At 39.6% G+C, this 14025-nt stretch overlaps 1 protein-coding gene across 1 annotated transcript in view; it reads left to right on the top strand.

Moving 5' to 3' along the window:
- LOC126473141 (activating transcription factor 7-interacting protein 1) overlaps positions 1-14025 on the top strand; it is a 185331-nt gene that overhangs the window by 150151 nt on the left and 21155 nt on the right. Inside the window, exons 9-11 of the mRNA XM_050099999.1 lie at positions 1730-1896; positions 4217-4318; positions 13302-13404. Of these exons, the coding sequence (XP_049955956.1) occupies positions 1730-1896; positions 4217-4318; positions 13302-13404 (372 nt within the window). The remainder of the gene's footprint in view (positions 1-1729; positions 1897-4216; positions 4319-13301; positions 13405-14025) is intronic.

Here is a 14025-nt window from a genome sequence, read left to right on the forward strand (position 1 = left end):
ATTATTTGTCTTTTTCCACCCAATTCGATGATTACAAAATCTGCAGACTATTTCGAGCTTTCGTGGGCTTTCATAACAATGCGATCCATGCTTCACAACACTATAAATTGAACAGACACTATTTAACATAGAAGTAGAACAGAATGTACGGTAATTTGGCTTTATGGTTAGGGGAAGGATTTCAGCGCAGTCGAAAAATGTAGAATTTTGTTTTCCAGTCGCTATTGCATAGAATGCAGGCACTATTGGCTATAGTAACAGAGAGCCAAGAGTGTAAATGTACTAGAAGTTTGACTGCCAGATGGGAGAGGAGAGGAGAGGTGTAGGGAAACAAGCCCTGCCTCCCTTTAGCAGGAGAGCAGCCTACAGCAGGACTGACACATTGTTACAGGGATCGCTGAGCTCTTCTGGTATTGTAAGGGTGGTAATCAAAATCCATGATGTCCAGGATTAGTTGCTTCACTTTTTTCAAAGTAAGAAAAGAAAACCACGAACAACTCACAACACACGGCATTCGGGGACGCCAAACTCAACAAGCAACTGCGCAGTTGCTTGTTGAGTTTGGCAGAGTATTGTTAATGACATCGTTCATGCCTTCCCTTCCCTTTAGTGGTATTTGATGCGATCACAGTTAAATACATCAGCCATATAATTTCCCATGTTAAAAGTTTTCGCATTAACCATCTTTTCGCAGTGGTTAGCACACTGGACTCGAGAGGACGACTGTTCAATCCCGTCTCCGGCCATCCTGATTTAGGTTTTCCGTGATTTCCCTAAATCGTTTCAGGCAAATGCCGGGATGGTTCCTTTGAAAGGGCATGGCCAATTTCCTTCCCAATCCTTCCCTAACCCGAGCTTGCACTTCGTCTCTAATGACCTCTTTGTCGACAGGACGTTAAACACTAACAACCACCACCACCACCACCACCACCATTAACCATTTTTTGATCATTGGCTAACAAGCAAACATATGCATTTCTTTGTTGTAAAGTGCTAGGTCCCACGGCTGAGTACTACTATGTTGCACTATTTGGCGTGTATCTTAAACAGACGATTCAGCCGTCCACAATTGGCATGGTGCCAGATCATTTTCAATATTTATATGCAGACATTAAAGGTATTTCAGACTATTCTGATAAAATCGTTCATATGGATACAATTCACTGTGAAATAGTGTCTTTTAAGTTATTTCGCATTTTTGAATTTTGAGGCAGAATTTTCATCTATTTTGCATTTATTGCAATATGTGAATTTTTCTAGTCCCTACCATATTCAGTCAGAAAGTACAGGATAAAGTGCTACGCTTCGATTAAACGGTTGTTTACATATCATTTATTATGTGTTGCGTTTTCTGTGCCAGTAAGTGCAAATCCAGTTTCGAGAAATAGCCAGGGAATGCACAGAATATTTGTAGAAGACAGGAAGAATTATTGCATTGATTTGACTTTTTAACTTTCTTTGTGGATAAGTACTACTCATGGGATTCATGCTTTTAAAAAATGCTTGATGTATATTTCATGGCATTAAGTAAAGCAACTGACACATTTACACTGTCCTGCTGTAGAGACTGTAGGGATTGTTCTGTTGCCAAATAAATATGATCTACTTTTCTGTTATAATTATTTATGCATTGAGGTGTCTTTCAGTATTAATATGCAGATATGTACCATGTTACTCATGATCTTCCAATAAAGCCTTAAACAATCATGGAAAAAACTTCTCATTGCAGCACAACCAAGGACAACAGCTGTAATGACCTCTGTCAATACAAATACAGCCCCAGCCAATAACTCTGTCGGTGCGGCCACAACCATGACTCCCACAAGCTCCATCAGAATACTTCCACAACCGGTGACTGCAACTGCTGTAGCTGCTGGTGCAAACATATTGGCTACGGTAATATCTATTTGCAGAAGCTTGATCACACATATTATAGTAAGCTTGATCACACATTATAGTCTTGTAAAATTAAATGAGAATTGTCACAAAGTTAACAAGAAATGGGAGTGTGTTGTTGTCTTACAAAATTGAGTTAGAATTGTCACCATGTCAAAAATTCAAATGAAACCTGGTTTGCTATTGAAATATGACATGCTTAATGTCATTTATTGTAAGTATTCGTAGGTTTTCTCCTTGAGCAAATGATCTCTCTCTCTCTCTCTCTCTCTCTCTCTCTCTCTCTCTCTCTCTCTCTCTCTGTGCCCTTCAATAGCGGTTGGACACACAAGTATATACTTCAGGGGAAGGGGAAGGTCCATATTCTCTAGCTGCCTTCCATAGCTGGATGGTTCCAAACTTCAACAGTTTTATGCTGGCATTGCAGATGTGGGCTTCAAATAACTGCATGTGTAAAAGCCGGCTTGTTTAATGTTGGGCCTCTGAAGTCGAGATACCAGTCTGTATTTACCTTTGCAACACACATAGGTAGTAGTAAAGAAGCCTACGACATGAGGCATTGAAATGAGCAGAAGCTGTAATATACTACACAGGTATTTCAGTCCATAGTGGGAGATCCTGTTACAGTGTAAGTAAACTATTAACAACCAACCTTTATATTTGTCTGTCGAGTGTTAAGTGAAAGAAAGAGTAGTTACCTAAAGTGCATTAATTATTGATAAGAATTTTGTCTTTTTGTAAAAAAGCATGTTGCAGGCAATGAATCTGAAGTGATCTCAGAAATGGATCAGTGTGCCCAAACCAAGAGAGAACAAAAGCTGTGTTCAGAATCAGCGCTGAATTGTCCTTTGGTCACTGTTTCGGTCCTGTAGTTAGCTGTGTTATTTTGAGAATATATGTCAGTCAGCTGGATGAATAATAGCTAACTTCAGGAATCTTCAGCCTTCTAAGTCTCTTCACTAACCCTGATGTATGGGCAACTTACTCTGGAAAAAATAGTGATCTCCATTGCTCATCCTCACAAGAAACAAACTTTTGCCAACTACAAATCTGCACTGCAGTAGATTTTATATAAGCCTTCAATACAACAGAAGCTAATTTTGATTCTGTATAAAATGTCATATTTCAAGTGGCTGATTGGTTTTTAAATCACATGAACTGGAAAATCTATAAATCACATCAATGTAATGATATGAGGAAGTTATTAGGACAGGAAGAAATATATATCCGATGTTTCTGGTTCAGAATTTTTGCAGATTTCTGTGTATGATGACATTGCTCATCCCTCTACAAGTAAACATAAATAATCTTGTGTAAAAAGAAAAGAAGGAAAAATAGAAGGGGAGATGGACTGAACACACTCAATATAAATCACTGTATGCAGCAATATTTCCCATTGAGAAATCCGACTCATTCTGCATCGTAGAACATGTAACTGTTGGATGGTGTGTGTGTGTGTGTGTGTGTGTGTGTGTGTGGGGGGGGGGGGGGGGGGGGGGAGAGGACAGAGAGGTGTGAAATAAATAAAAACATTTACAGATGAATGCTTTCACTGTAATTTTTGATTGTCTTTTAAGTGAAAGTAATTTGTCATTTATTGTAAGTATTCGTAGGTTTTCTCCTTGAGCAAATGATATCTCTCTCTCTCTCTCTCTCTCTCTCTCTCTCTCTCTCTCTCTGTGCCCTTCAATAGCGGTTGGACACACAAGTATATACTTCAGGGGAAGGGGAAGGTCCATATTCTCTAGCTGCCTTCCATAGCTGGATGGTTCCAAACTTCATCAGTTTTATGCTGGCATTGCAGATGTGGGCTTCAAATAACTGCATGTGTAAAAGCCGGCTTGTTTAATGTTGGGCCTCTGAACAAAAACAGAAGTCATTTCTGTGGTCAGTGGAATTGGTGCACATATTTAACCAGATATGAGATGCTTGCAATTGTATTTTAAGTGTCTCCCTTGTATATGTAATCTGATACTCTGCTCATTGATACCTACTTTTTTTTACTCAGTATGTTCTTTGATTTCATTTGTTTCCTTGAACACTATCTGCTGTTTTGTTTGATAGAATCTCCTATTTTAAAAGTTGATGAACATATCACTATGTGCTTCTTTCTGCTGATGTTTAGTAAATAGAAAATTTTTCTGGTATATTTATTTATAATTCCATTTTTCCAGTTCTTTCTCCTGATAGGTGGTGATTACTCATTTACTAAAAATCTGTAATGACTGTAGGTCATCTGATACAAACTAGCTAAGTTTTAGGTTAATACTCAAAATATTTTCTTTTATTTATATTTAAAGATGTGTGTGAAATTTTTTAGGGCGTTACAACCAACAGCAATGTGCCTCGATTAACATACCTTGTACCAGCTACAAATCAGCTGCAGCAGCGACCTGTTCTATTGGCAAGCTCCCCGTCACAGGTCAGTGCGCGCGCGCGCCCACACACACACACACACACACACACACACACACACACACACACACACACCACTCCTTTACTTTCTATGGAATTAGGTTCTTGTAGAGCAGTATCTGTTCAGTAGATGATTAGAAATGCATGTGAAGTACAAACATCTATTTATATATCAAGTCACTTGCTTTTCTGAGACACATTTCGGGATATCATAACTTTCTTCATTAGGTGAATTCATTAAGAACTTTGAAGTGTGAGGCATGCAGAGCATATATGATTCTGAAAATAAACTTCTGACCGTTGAAAGCCAAGAGCTACATATCGCACATAAAATAATAAACACAAAAAATCAATATTTATGTTAAATTTTTAACAGAATTCATGTGACGGAGATACATCCTCCAAACTCAGTGTGAATTCATAGAATAAGTGACAAATTAAAGAGTAATCTTATTTCAGTTATATTCATAAGTCATATTTGGGTCTAACATAACATGTTTGCATTCAAAATGTGTGAATTTCACTTTTAAAAGTTCTTCCATGTGGATTATGAATGTGTTTGGTGTATCCAGTTTTCATGAGGTTGGAGAACTAAATGAAGAGCATTAATGTTTATTACCTCACTCTAGCCACATTATTTTACTAAGTTATGTGCTTAAGATAGAAATAGATCAAACTTGATTATCACCCATGACAGATGTGCCATGGTGTTTTGCCCTTAAAGAGCACAGTTGGACTAAACTACATGGCCAGTTCCTTGCTGCCCAAACTTCCCTCATTCGCTCGCTGTGTTTCTTTTTCCGGTCCTCTGTCCACGCTTCTTGTCAGCTTTGTGTCTTCGGCTTCATCTTGATTGCCTTCTTGGTTTGCCCATATTTCTTTCATCTTCCGGCTGTGATCTTGCTTGCATTCTTCGCTCAATTTTACGCCTGTTCGTTTGTCACAGTGTATCTCATGTAGTTTAATTTTCTTAATGATGTTTCTGAATTTTATTCTGTCGTTCATTGTGTCTGCTGTTATGTTGACTTGGTTCAGGTCGGTTTTTACCTCTGCCACCCATTTGTTGTTTCTAGTGGTTACCCAGTCAAAGATCTGTTTGATCAGTCTGTGTGATGGCATTCTGTACAGGTGTCCATAGAATTGTAGTCTGCGTTTTCTAATCTTTTCTGTGATTGTGTCCATATGTTTGTATAGTTCATCTGTAGGTTTCTTGCTCTATATTCCATTGTTGTTAGTTGCGCCAAATATTTTCCTAAGTATTTTCCGTTCTAGTTTTTCTAGTTGTCTGACATGTGTATGCCCTAGTGTTAGTGTGGTCTCTGCTGCATACAGTGCTTCGGGGAGCACCACCGTGTCATAGTGGCGTAATTTGGGATTTTGGGAGATAGACTTCTTGTTGTAATGATTCCACACTACTTTGTATGCCTTGTCCAGCTTAGTTTTTCTTTCTTCGTTTGAGGCTCTGTTATGTCCACTAATTTTTAGTGTTTCACCAAGGTATTTGAAGTTTGCCCTTTTGTAAATCGTGCCGTTCTTTGTGTTCAGAGATGAGAGTTTCATCGTGCTGACAAACTGTGTCTTTACATAAGAGATCTGTAGTCCAGTTTTGGAAGAGATTTCATGTAGTTTTTCAATAGCGTCTTTTGTTTAGTTTATACCTTTCGTGACAATCGCCAAATTGTCTGCAAGAGCCAGCCATGTAATCTGTAGGTTTCCTAAGGTTATCCCCTGTTGTGATGTTTCCCATTCTTTTATTACCTTATCTAACACTAAATTGAAAAGTAGAGGTTACAGGCCATCGCTTTGTCAGACACCTGTGCGAATTTCAAAGGACTCTGATAGTTCCCCACAGAACTTTACTTTGGAGGTTGTGTTGGTCAAAGTTTGCTCTATGATAGCCTGTGTCTTGTTGTCTACTTTGTATTCTGCTAGAATTTTGAAGTGAGTTTTCCGGTCGATAGAGTCGTACGCCTTTTTGAAGTTGACAAAGGTAATGATCTGGTTCTGTTTGTGTTGTAAAATCATTTTCAGGTTCCAAATTTGTTCCGCACAAGACTGCCCTTTACGGAAGCCTGCTTGGTATTCCCCAATCAAGTGGTCGGTCTGGCATTCTAGTCTGTTTAGTAAAGCTTTAGAGAGAATCTTGTATGTGACCGATAGTAGGGATTTTCCTCAGTAGTTTTTCGGGTCAGTCTTGTCACCTTTTTTGTGTAGTGGGTGTATCAGGGCAGTTTTATAGTCTTCAGGAATTTTCATGGTCTTCCAAATATCTTCCAAGATCCTGTGGATGTCTTTGGTGAGTTCTGGGTCTTGTAACTTCCACATTTCTATGATGATGCTGTCTTCTGCTGGTGCTCTATGATTCTTGAGTGATTTGATTATTTCTTTAACTTCTTTTAGAGTTGGAGGTTCACTCTGTGGATTGTACGTGCTCGTTTCTTTTATTATTTCTTTCATAGCGGGGTCCGTGTTGAGGAGTTTTTCGAAGTACTTTGCCAGAATGTCACAATTGTTTTTGGTATTGGTTTCTAGCGTTCCATCCGGTCTTCTGAAGCACAAGTTGGGTGGTTGATATCTAGTCATATTTTCTCTGAACGTTCTACAGAAGTTTCTTGTATTGTTCTTCATGAAGTCCGATTCGATCTCCGTCAGTCACCGTTTATCATACTGTTGTTTTTCACTGCGACTGAATTTTGCTTGATTGTTTCTTTGTTTTCAGGATTTTGGATGGTATATCTGGAGAAATGATCAAAGAAATGGGACAGGAAGGTATTGATGTGCTGCATTCCTTATGTAAAAGAATATGGGAAACTGGGGAGTGACTGGATGACTGGTCAGTCTTTCTTCATCCCCTTACACAAGGGAGGGACTATAAGGAACTGCTCCAGCTACTGGACTATTGCCCTCATATCTCACACAAGTAAAATTTTTCTCCACGCCCTGAACCCACATCTGAAGCTGTACATTCAGCCTCTCATATCCACAGAACAAGCAGGGTTTTGTTGAAGAGAAAGGAACTTGTGAACAGATCCTCAACATAAGAAAAATAATAGAAAAATTGAGAGAGTTTGATGTTCCTGTTTTCATCTGCTACCTTGACTATACGAAAGCCTTTGACTGTGTTCACTTGGAAAAGCTGTGGCAGTTGCTTGCCGAGTTCGGTGTGTCACCCCACTTGATAGAATTGATCAAAAGTCTATACAATAATCACTTCACAGCTCTAAAGACAAGTGCTGGCACATCGGATTCCTTCAGAGTATCGAAAGGTGTGAGACAGGGTTGTGTCATATCCCCACAACTGGTCAACATCTATGCAGAACATATCATTAGGAAAGCTCTTGATGGTTGGACCAAAGGCATCTCAATCGGTGGGATAACTATCAACTTCCTTCATTTTGTTGGTGACACTGTGCTTTTAGCCAACATCGAAGATGAACTTGCTGAGCTACTAACAAGAATAAAGGACATTAGTCTACCATATGGATTAGACATCAACCTCAGCAAGTCCAAACTCATGATAATTGATCGAGAAGAACAGATGCAGCTCACAGGTCGATTAAAGGAACTGGAATTCATGCATTCCTTCATCTATATTGGGTCAACCATCTGCAGCATGAGAAGTTGTGAAGATAAGATAAGAAGACGGATCACGCTAGGGCGAGTGGCTGTGAGGCAGCTCACCAAGATCAGGCAGAGCAGAGCAGAGCAGTAACGAACAGCACAAAGATCCGGCTAGTTGAAACACTCGTGTTTTCTGTTTTCTTTTATGGTTGCGAAACATAGGCACTCAAGGCCAGAGACAAACAGCACATCGATGTGTTTGAGCTTTGGTGCTGGTGTAGGATGCTATGCATAAAATGGACCAAAAGAACAACAAATGTGTCCATTATTAAACAACTCAATACCTCCAGACACCTTTCTTTTTGAGTCACCGATAAAATTCTCCAGTTCTTTGGCTATATTGTGAGAAGAGGGAGAGAAAGTCTAGAGAAAATAATTTTGCAAGGAAAGATCAAGGGCACGAGACCAAGAGGAAGAGCAGTGAGTAGATGGATAGATCAAATCAAGATCATTGCAGGTCTACGTCTTCTCAGGCACTAAGAGAAGCTGGCAACTGTCCGGGATGGAGACCTTTGGTTCATGGGGTCACGACGCTCAGCACTGAGCATGACAACTTAGGATGATATATGATATGCATTACATATGAACTTGCATTATTCTTCAGAGCATAGTAGTTGGCAGAACTGGTAAAGCCCCTACATGGAGATTTTTCTGTATTTCATTATACCACAATCCCAGTGATCCTATCCAACCTTTCTCGCCTACTACAATACTTGGTTGCCAGAAATAATAATATGCATGCTGCAAAAAAGATGGGGGGAGGGAGGGAGTGGGGGGGGGGGGGGGGGGGGATGGACTGTCCAGTACAACTGGAACTGACTTGCTAAACATTTATCAGACAAGAGAGTGATCACTGTTAATCATATCAGATTCTATACAAACATTGTGACTTCTACCAAACCTACTCCTCACAGTGATCCTTCACAACCATTGTGTCTGAGTTAGTCCTTCTTTTAACAATAACATATCACAGATCCTTTCAACAAAAAACAGTGCCCTCTATTGGAAGAAAACACAGCTCACACCCATTTACAAAAGTGTATGTGGAAGTGTTATACAATACTACTTCCCAATATCATTGAAATCCAACAGAAGGAATGTTAAACAGTCTTTTTAAAACTATCATTGATTGGTTTTTTGTGAATGGTCTCATCTTCAATTTTTAAAAGACAAAACATTCAGTTCTGCACATCTAGGTGCACTAAAGCAATGATAAATGTAGCACATGGTGAAGAAATATTAAGTTTAGTGGAAACTACAAAATTCTTAAGTGCACGTATTGATGAGAATCTAAATTGGAAAAAGCACTTATTGGAACTCGTAAAACAACTTAGTTCGGCCCTGTTTGCCCCATCATTGCAAATCTTCGTGGGAGAGAAATCAGTAAGTTGACATATTTTACGTATTGTAATTCAATAATTTGTACGGAATAATGTTGTGGGGTAGCTAATCTTTAGGAAAGAAAGTCTTTGTTGCTCAAAGAAATACGGTAAGAATAATGTGTGATGTTCACCTGAAACCATCGTGTAGAAGCCTATTTAAGGAGTTGGGCATACTGACTACTGCAACACATTATATTTATTCCGCCATGAAGCTTGTTGTAAATTATTCACTAAAATTCAAAATGAACAGTGATGTACATAATTACAGTACCAGCAGGAAAAATAGCATTATTTACTCCACTTTAACGTTCTCTTTAGCACAGAAAGAGGTGCACAGTGCTGCAGCTAAAATTTTTGATAACTTACCCAGTGATATAAAATGTTTGAGGGACTGCAAATTAAAATTTAAAAGCAGGCTGAAAGGAACATGAAACTAACTTGATTTCTTTTGAATCTTGGGATATACTCGGAGTTCAAACAGAATGACCTCCCTGCCAACCAGTGTGAATTCCCAAAACATTGTTCACGTGAAACCCAACTCTCACTTTTTCGTGTAATCTCCTGAAGGCTACAGATCAAGGCAGTCAATTGGGTGAAAAAAAGTTACTCAGTACCACTCTAGCACTTATTAATGAAATACAATTATATGAGTGTCAAAAGAAATTTTGGAACTGTTGACAGTATCTTGATAATGAGGTTGCATCATGTGATATTGGGTTGAGCATCATCACCAGATGAAGAAATAATGTCAGGAGTGCCTCAGGGAAATGTAGACACGCCTTTGAGAGGGATAGGGGGAGGGAGGGGGTGAAGAAATATTCAATAAAATCTTTTAAGGTTGACAACTAACTTTAATGTTAAGAAATGTAAAATCGTTCACTTCACAAAATGATAAAATATAGTACTATTTGACTACAATATTGGTGACTCACAAGTGGAATCAGTCAGCTCATACAAATACCTGGGTGTAACTATCTGTAGTGATATGAGATGTTATGACCAGATTGTAGGTAAAGCAGGTGGCAGTCTTCGCTTCACTGGTAGGAAAGTGCAGTCGTCTACATTGGAGATTTGTTATGAAGCACTCGGGCAACCCTTCCTAGATTGTTCCTCAAGTGTGTGGGATGCCTACCGAATCAGACTAACAGGTGATATAGAACATATGGAAAGAAGTGCAGCATGAATGGTAACAGATTTTATACGAATGCATGCTATCTGTTTTTGTGGACACACCTGGAAGAAAGACACGAAGCAGAATCTGCAGCTGTGATACATATTATATAAACTGAAGTTGGAGGAGGGGAAAGGGGAAAGGGAGATGTCATCTGCATTGGGACTTTGTGCGGAACTGGTGGCGCCTAATGAAAATGTGTGCCTTCATCTGCATTGGGACTTTGTGCGAAACTGGTGGCACCTAGTGAAAATGTGTGCCTGACTGGGACTCGAACCTGGGATCTTCCACTTACTAGGCAGTTGCATTAACCATTGTGCCATCTGGACACATTGTTTATTGCAAATGCGTGGATTATCTCGGCATGCTCCCCAGCCAATCCACATTTCCACCTAGTGTGGGTGGGAATGTGGGTCGGCCGGGGAGTGTGCCAAGATAGTCCATACATTTTTGATAAACCTACCTCCCTGGTCTCCATGACCAACTATATCATCACCCGCAATTACTTCGCTTTTGGGTGCATCGTCTACAAACAAATCTGTTTCAGCAGTGTGGACCTGCATGACACCATCCTATGCCAACTTACTCATGGGCCATCAAGAGGAAACCTTCCTAACCACCCAGAATCCCAAGTCCCTCACATGGTTCAAATTTGTCGATGACATCTTTGTGATGTGGACTGTGGGTGAAGAAACCCTATTTATATTCCTTCAGAACCACACCACCTTGTCCCCCATTCGCATACCTGGTTCTTCTCAACCCAACAAGCCACCTTCCTCAATGTTGGCTTACACCTCAAAGATAGCTACAGCAGTACTTCAGTCCGTATCATACCTACCAATCACCAGCACCACCAGCAATCACTTTAACAGTTGCCACTCATTCCCTACCGAGACATCCATCCACATAGCCTAGCGACATGTGGCTGTCACATTTGAAATGATGAGCAGTCTCTCTCCAAATATCCTAAGGTTCTCACTGAGGCCATCACAGACAGAAATTCTCCCAGCCTTGTACAGAAGCAGGTGTCCTATGTTCTTTCTATCCAGCCACCTATCACCTAACACATTCCCACTATCCAGTCACAAAGGAGTGTTTCCCTCATGACTCAGTACCATCCAGGACTGGAGCAATTAAATCACAGTCTCTGCCAGGATTTCGACTACCTCTCACCATACCCTTAAAGAGGAATTTTCTACCCACTATCCTTCTCACCCCTTACACAGTGATATTCTGCCACTCACCAAACCTCCACAGTATCCAAGTTGGTCATGACATTGAATATACTGCCAGAATTTCGAGGTGAATCTATTTGCAATGTAGATCTTTTGCCCACAGGAGTTGTACTGTGTCACGTACTTCAACTTTGGATTATGTTTCCAGTAGCTGTTACACTGTGATGCAGCTATTACATGTGCGGCAGCAGATTTATTTGAAGGATGCCCAGAATATGTACTCTTTTTTCTGACAATGCACCACTGTTGTTTTGTAGTGATCTCAGTGTGGGACAACATACATAACTTACTTCTGAAGTTCCTACATACATGGGTCTATTCTCCTGTTTTCTATAGAACTGCAAAAAAAGCCTTTTTCTGTGAAACAGATTTTTGTATATTGGGTATTGAACAAACATAAAAACCTTACATACAGACAACACCTGTCTGAAGTGACTTTTCTGGGTTTTATTTACCATCTCAGGTAGGTAGTTGCATGGTGTAGAATGACATTGTTAGTTGTTGGTGTTAGCACAGCATTTGGTGCTCTAGGCCATTTTCCTATTGCAGATGCATCATTTCCGTTGTCATATTACTCTTCTTCTTCTGTTGTATTCTCTCTTCTCCCCCCCTCCCCCCCCCCCCCCCCCCCCCAAACACACACACACACACACACACACACACACACACACACACACACACACACACACACAAAAGTACCGTTGTATATGGCTGTGGTGTGTTTACAATGGCCCTAAAATGTTGAAAAGCTGCACTAGGATTTGATCACTTAACTAATTTCAAAGCGTGACATCCTGTGACCTTAGTTAAGGGATGCACTGGAGTGAAGTACTTCTTTGAAAATCTTAACTCATAATAAATGCTGTGTGCAGAAGTGTTTTTTCTGCCATAGGAACATTTGTACTGTAACCAGAGACTCAAGTAAATAGTGAATTGTGTTATTGGAACTTTAAGGAAACGTAGCAAAGTGTCGCAGCGATAAGATACTGTGCTTTTGATCAGGATGATGGCAGTTCAAATTCCCATCCAACCATCCAGATATACATTGCCTGGATTTCCCTACTGCTCAAGGCAAATGCTGTGATAGTTCCTTTGAAAAGGTCATTGCCATTTCCAGTCCTTCCCCATTAGTGTTTGATGACCTTGTTATTTATGGAATATTAAAAACTAATTTTCCTTTGTATTTTACTTTTAGATTATTCAGGAGAAACATACATAAGATGTAGAAAGGGGAGGATTTGCAGATGTTTCTAAGAAAATGTAAAAAATCCTCCAAATGAGAGATTAGTCGGTTGCTAAAAATGTGTTGGGTCTGCTGTCTGGTTTTTCAATGCCTTTCTTCAGTTATTCATGCTTTGACAGGTTGAAACCCAATACTGTTTATACTCTTGGACAATTCATTTATTAAAACAATTTGAAATTCAGTATGAGAAAAAGACAGACTATAGACTTGTTATTTTATTTCTAGTTTATCTGTTCTTCAATTTTTTGAAATATTTTTTTATTATTTGTGCTTGTTATTGTGTTTGAAGTAATTGAACTGGATATGATTTCTAAGGATTAAATAATTTTTGTCTACAGGTTGTTCCAAATGCTGTAGTAACTGTGACCAATGGACAAAAAAATCCAGCACCTGCTGTTTATGTTAAAAATGGAGCAGTTGTTTCTGTGTCACCACTTGTGGGTAAGTTTTCTTTGCAATATTATTTGTGCAGTGCACAGAATTTCATTAGAGAATGACTGAGAGAGGTGGCGCAGTGCTCAGCATACTGGAGTTAAATGTGGGAGGATGACTGTTCAAACGCATGTTCGGTCATCCACATTTATGTTTTCTGTGATTTCCCTAAATTGCTTCAGGCAAATGTCAGGATGGTTCCTTTGAAAGGGCACACAGGTTTCCTTCCCTAATGGCTTCTTGGCTTTGCTGTTGATGCGACATTAAACACTAATCTTGTTCCCTTCCTCCTCCTTGGAGAATGAGTTTCTTAAGTATTTACATCAGTGGCATATCCTGAAAATGGTGGTAAGGCATGCAGCATGAAACTTGCCAGTTGTACACAACTGTGATTTTATCTGTACTGGAACTCCACTCTGCAGTTCTTCTTGCAAAACTCCTCAGTAATGCCATCGAAAAATGAGTTTCAAACTTTCACCTACACCAATAGCTCCTTGTCTATGGACATGATGGAGAATACAGACAGACGATTTTGCCCTTGTGCAGTCCCAGTAAAGGTCTTTATTCTTTTCAGTGCAGGAAAATGATTGTCCTACTGATGATAGTGTAGTCAGTATCGTTAACATCAGT

The sequence above is a fragment of the Schistocerca serialis genome, chromosome 4, assembly GCF_023864345.2.
Source record: "Schistocerca serialis cubense isolate TAMUIC-IGC-003099 chromosome 4, iqSchSeri2.2, whole genome shotgun sequence".
Taxonomy (NCBI): domain Eukaryota; kingdom Metazoa; phylum Arthropoda; class Insecta; order Orthoptera; family Acrididae; genus Schistocerca; species Schistocerca serialis.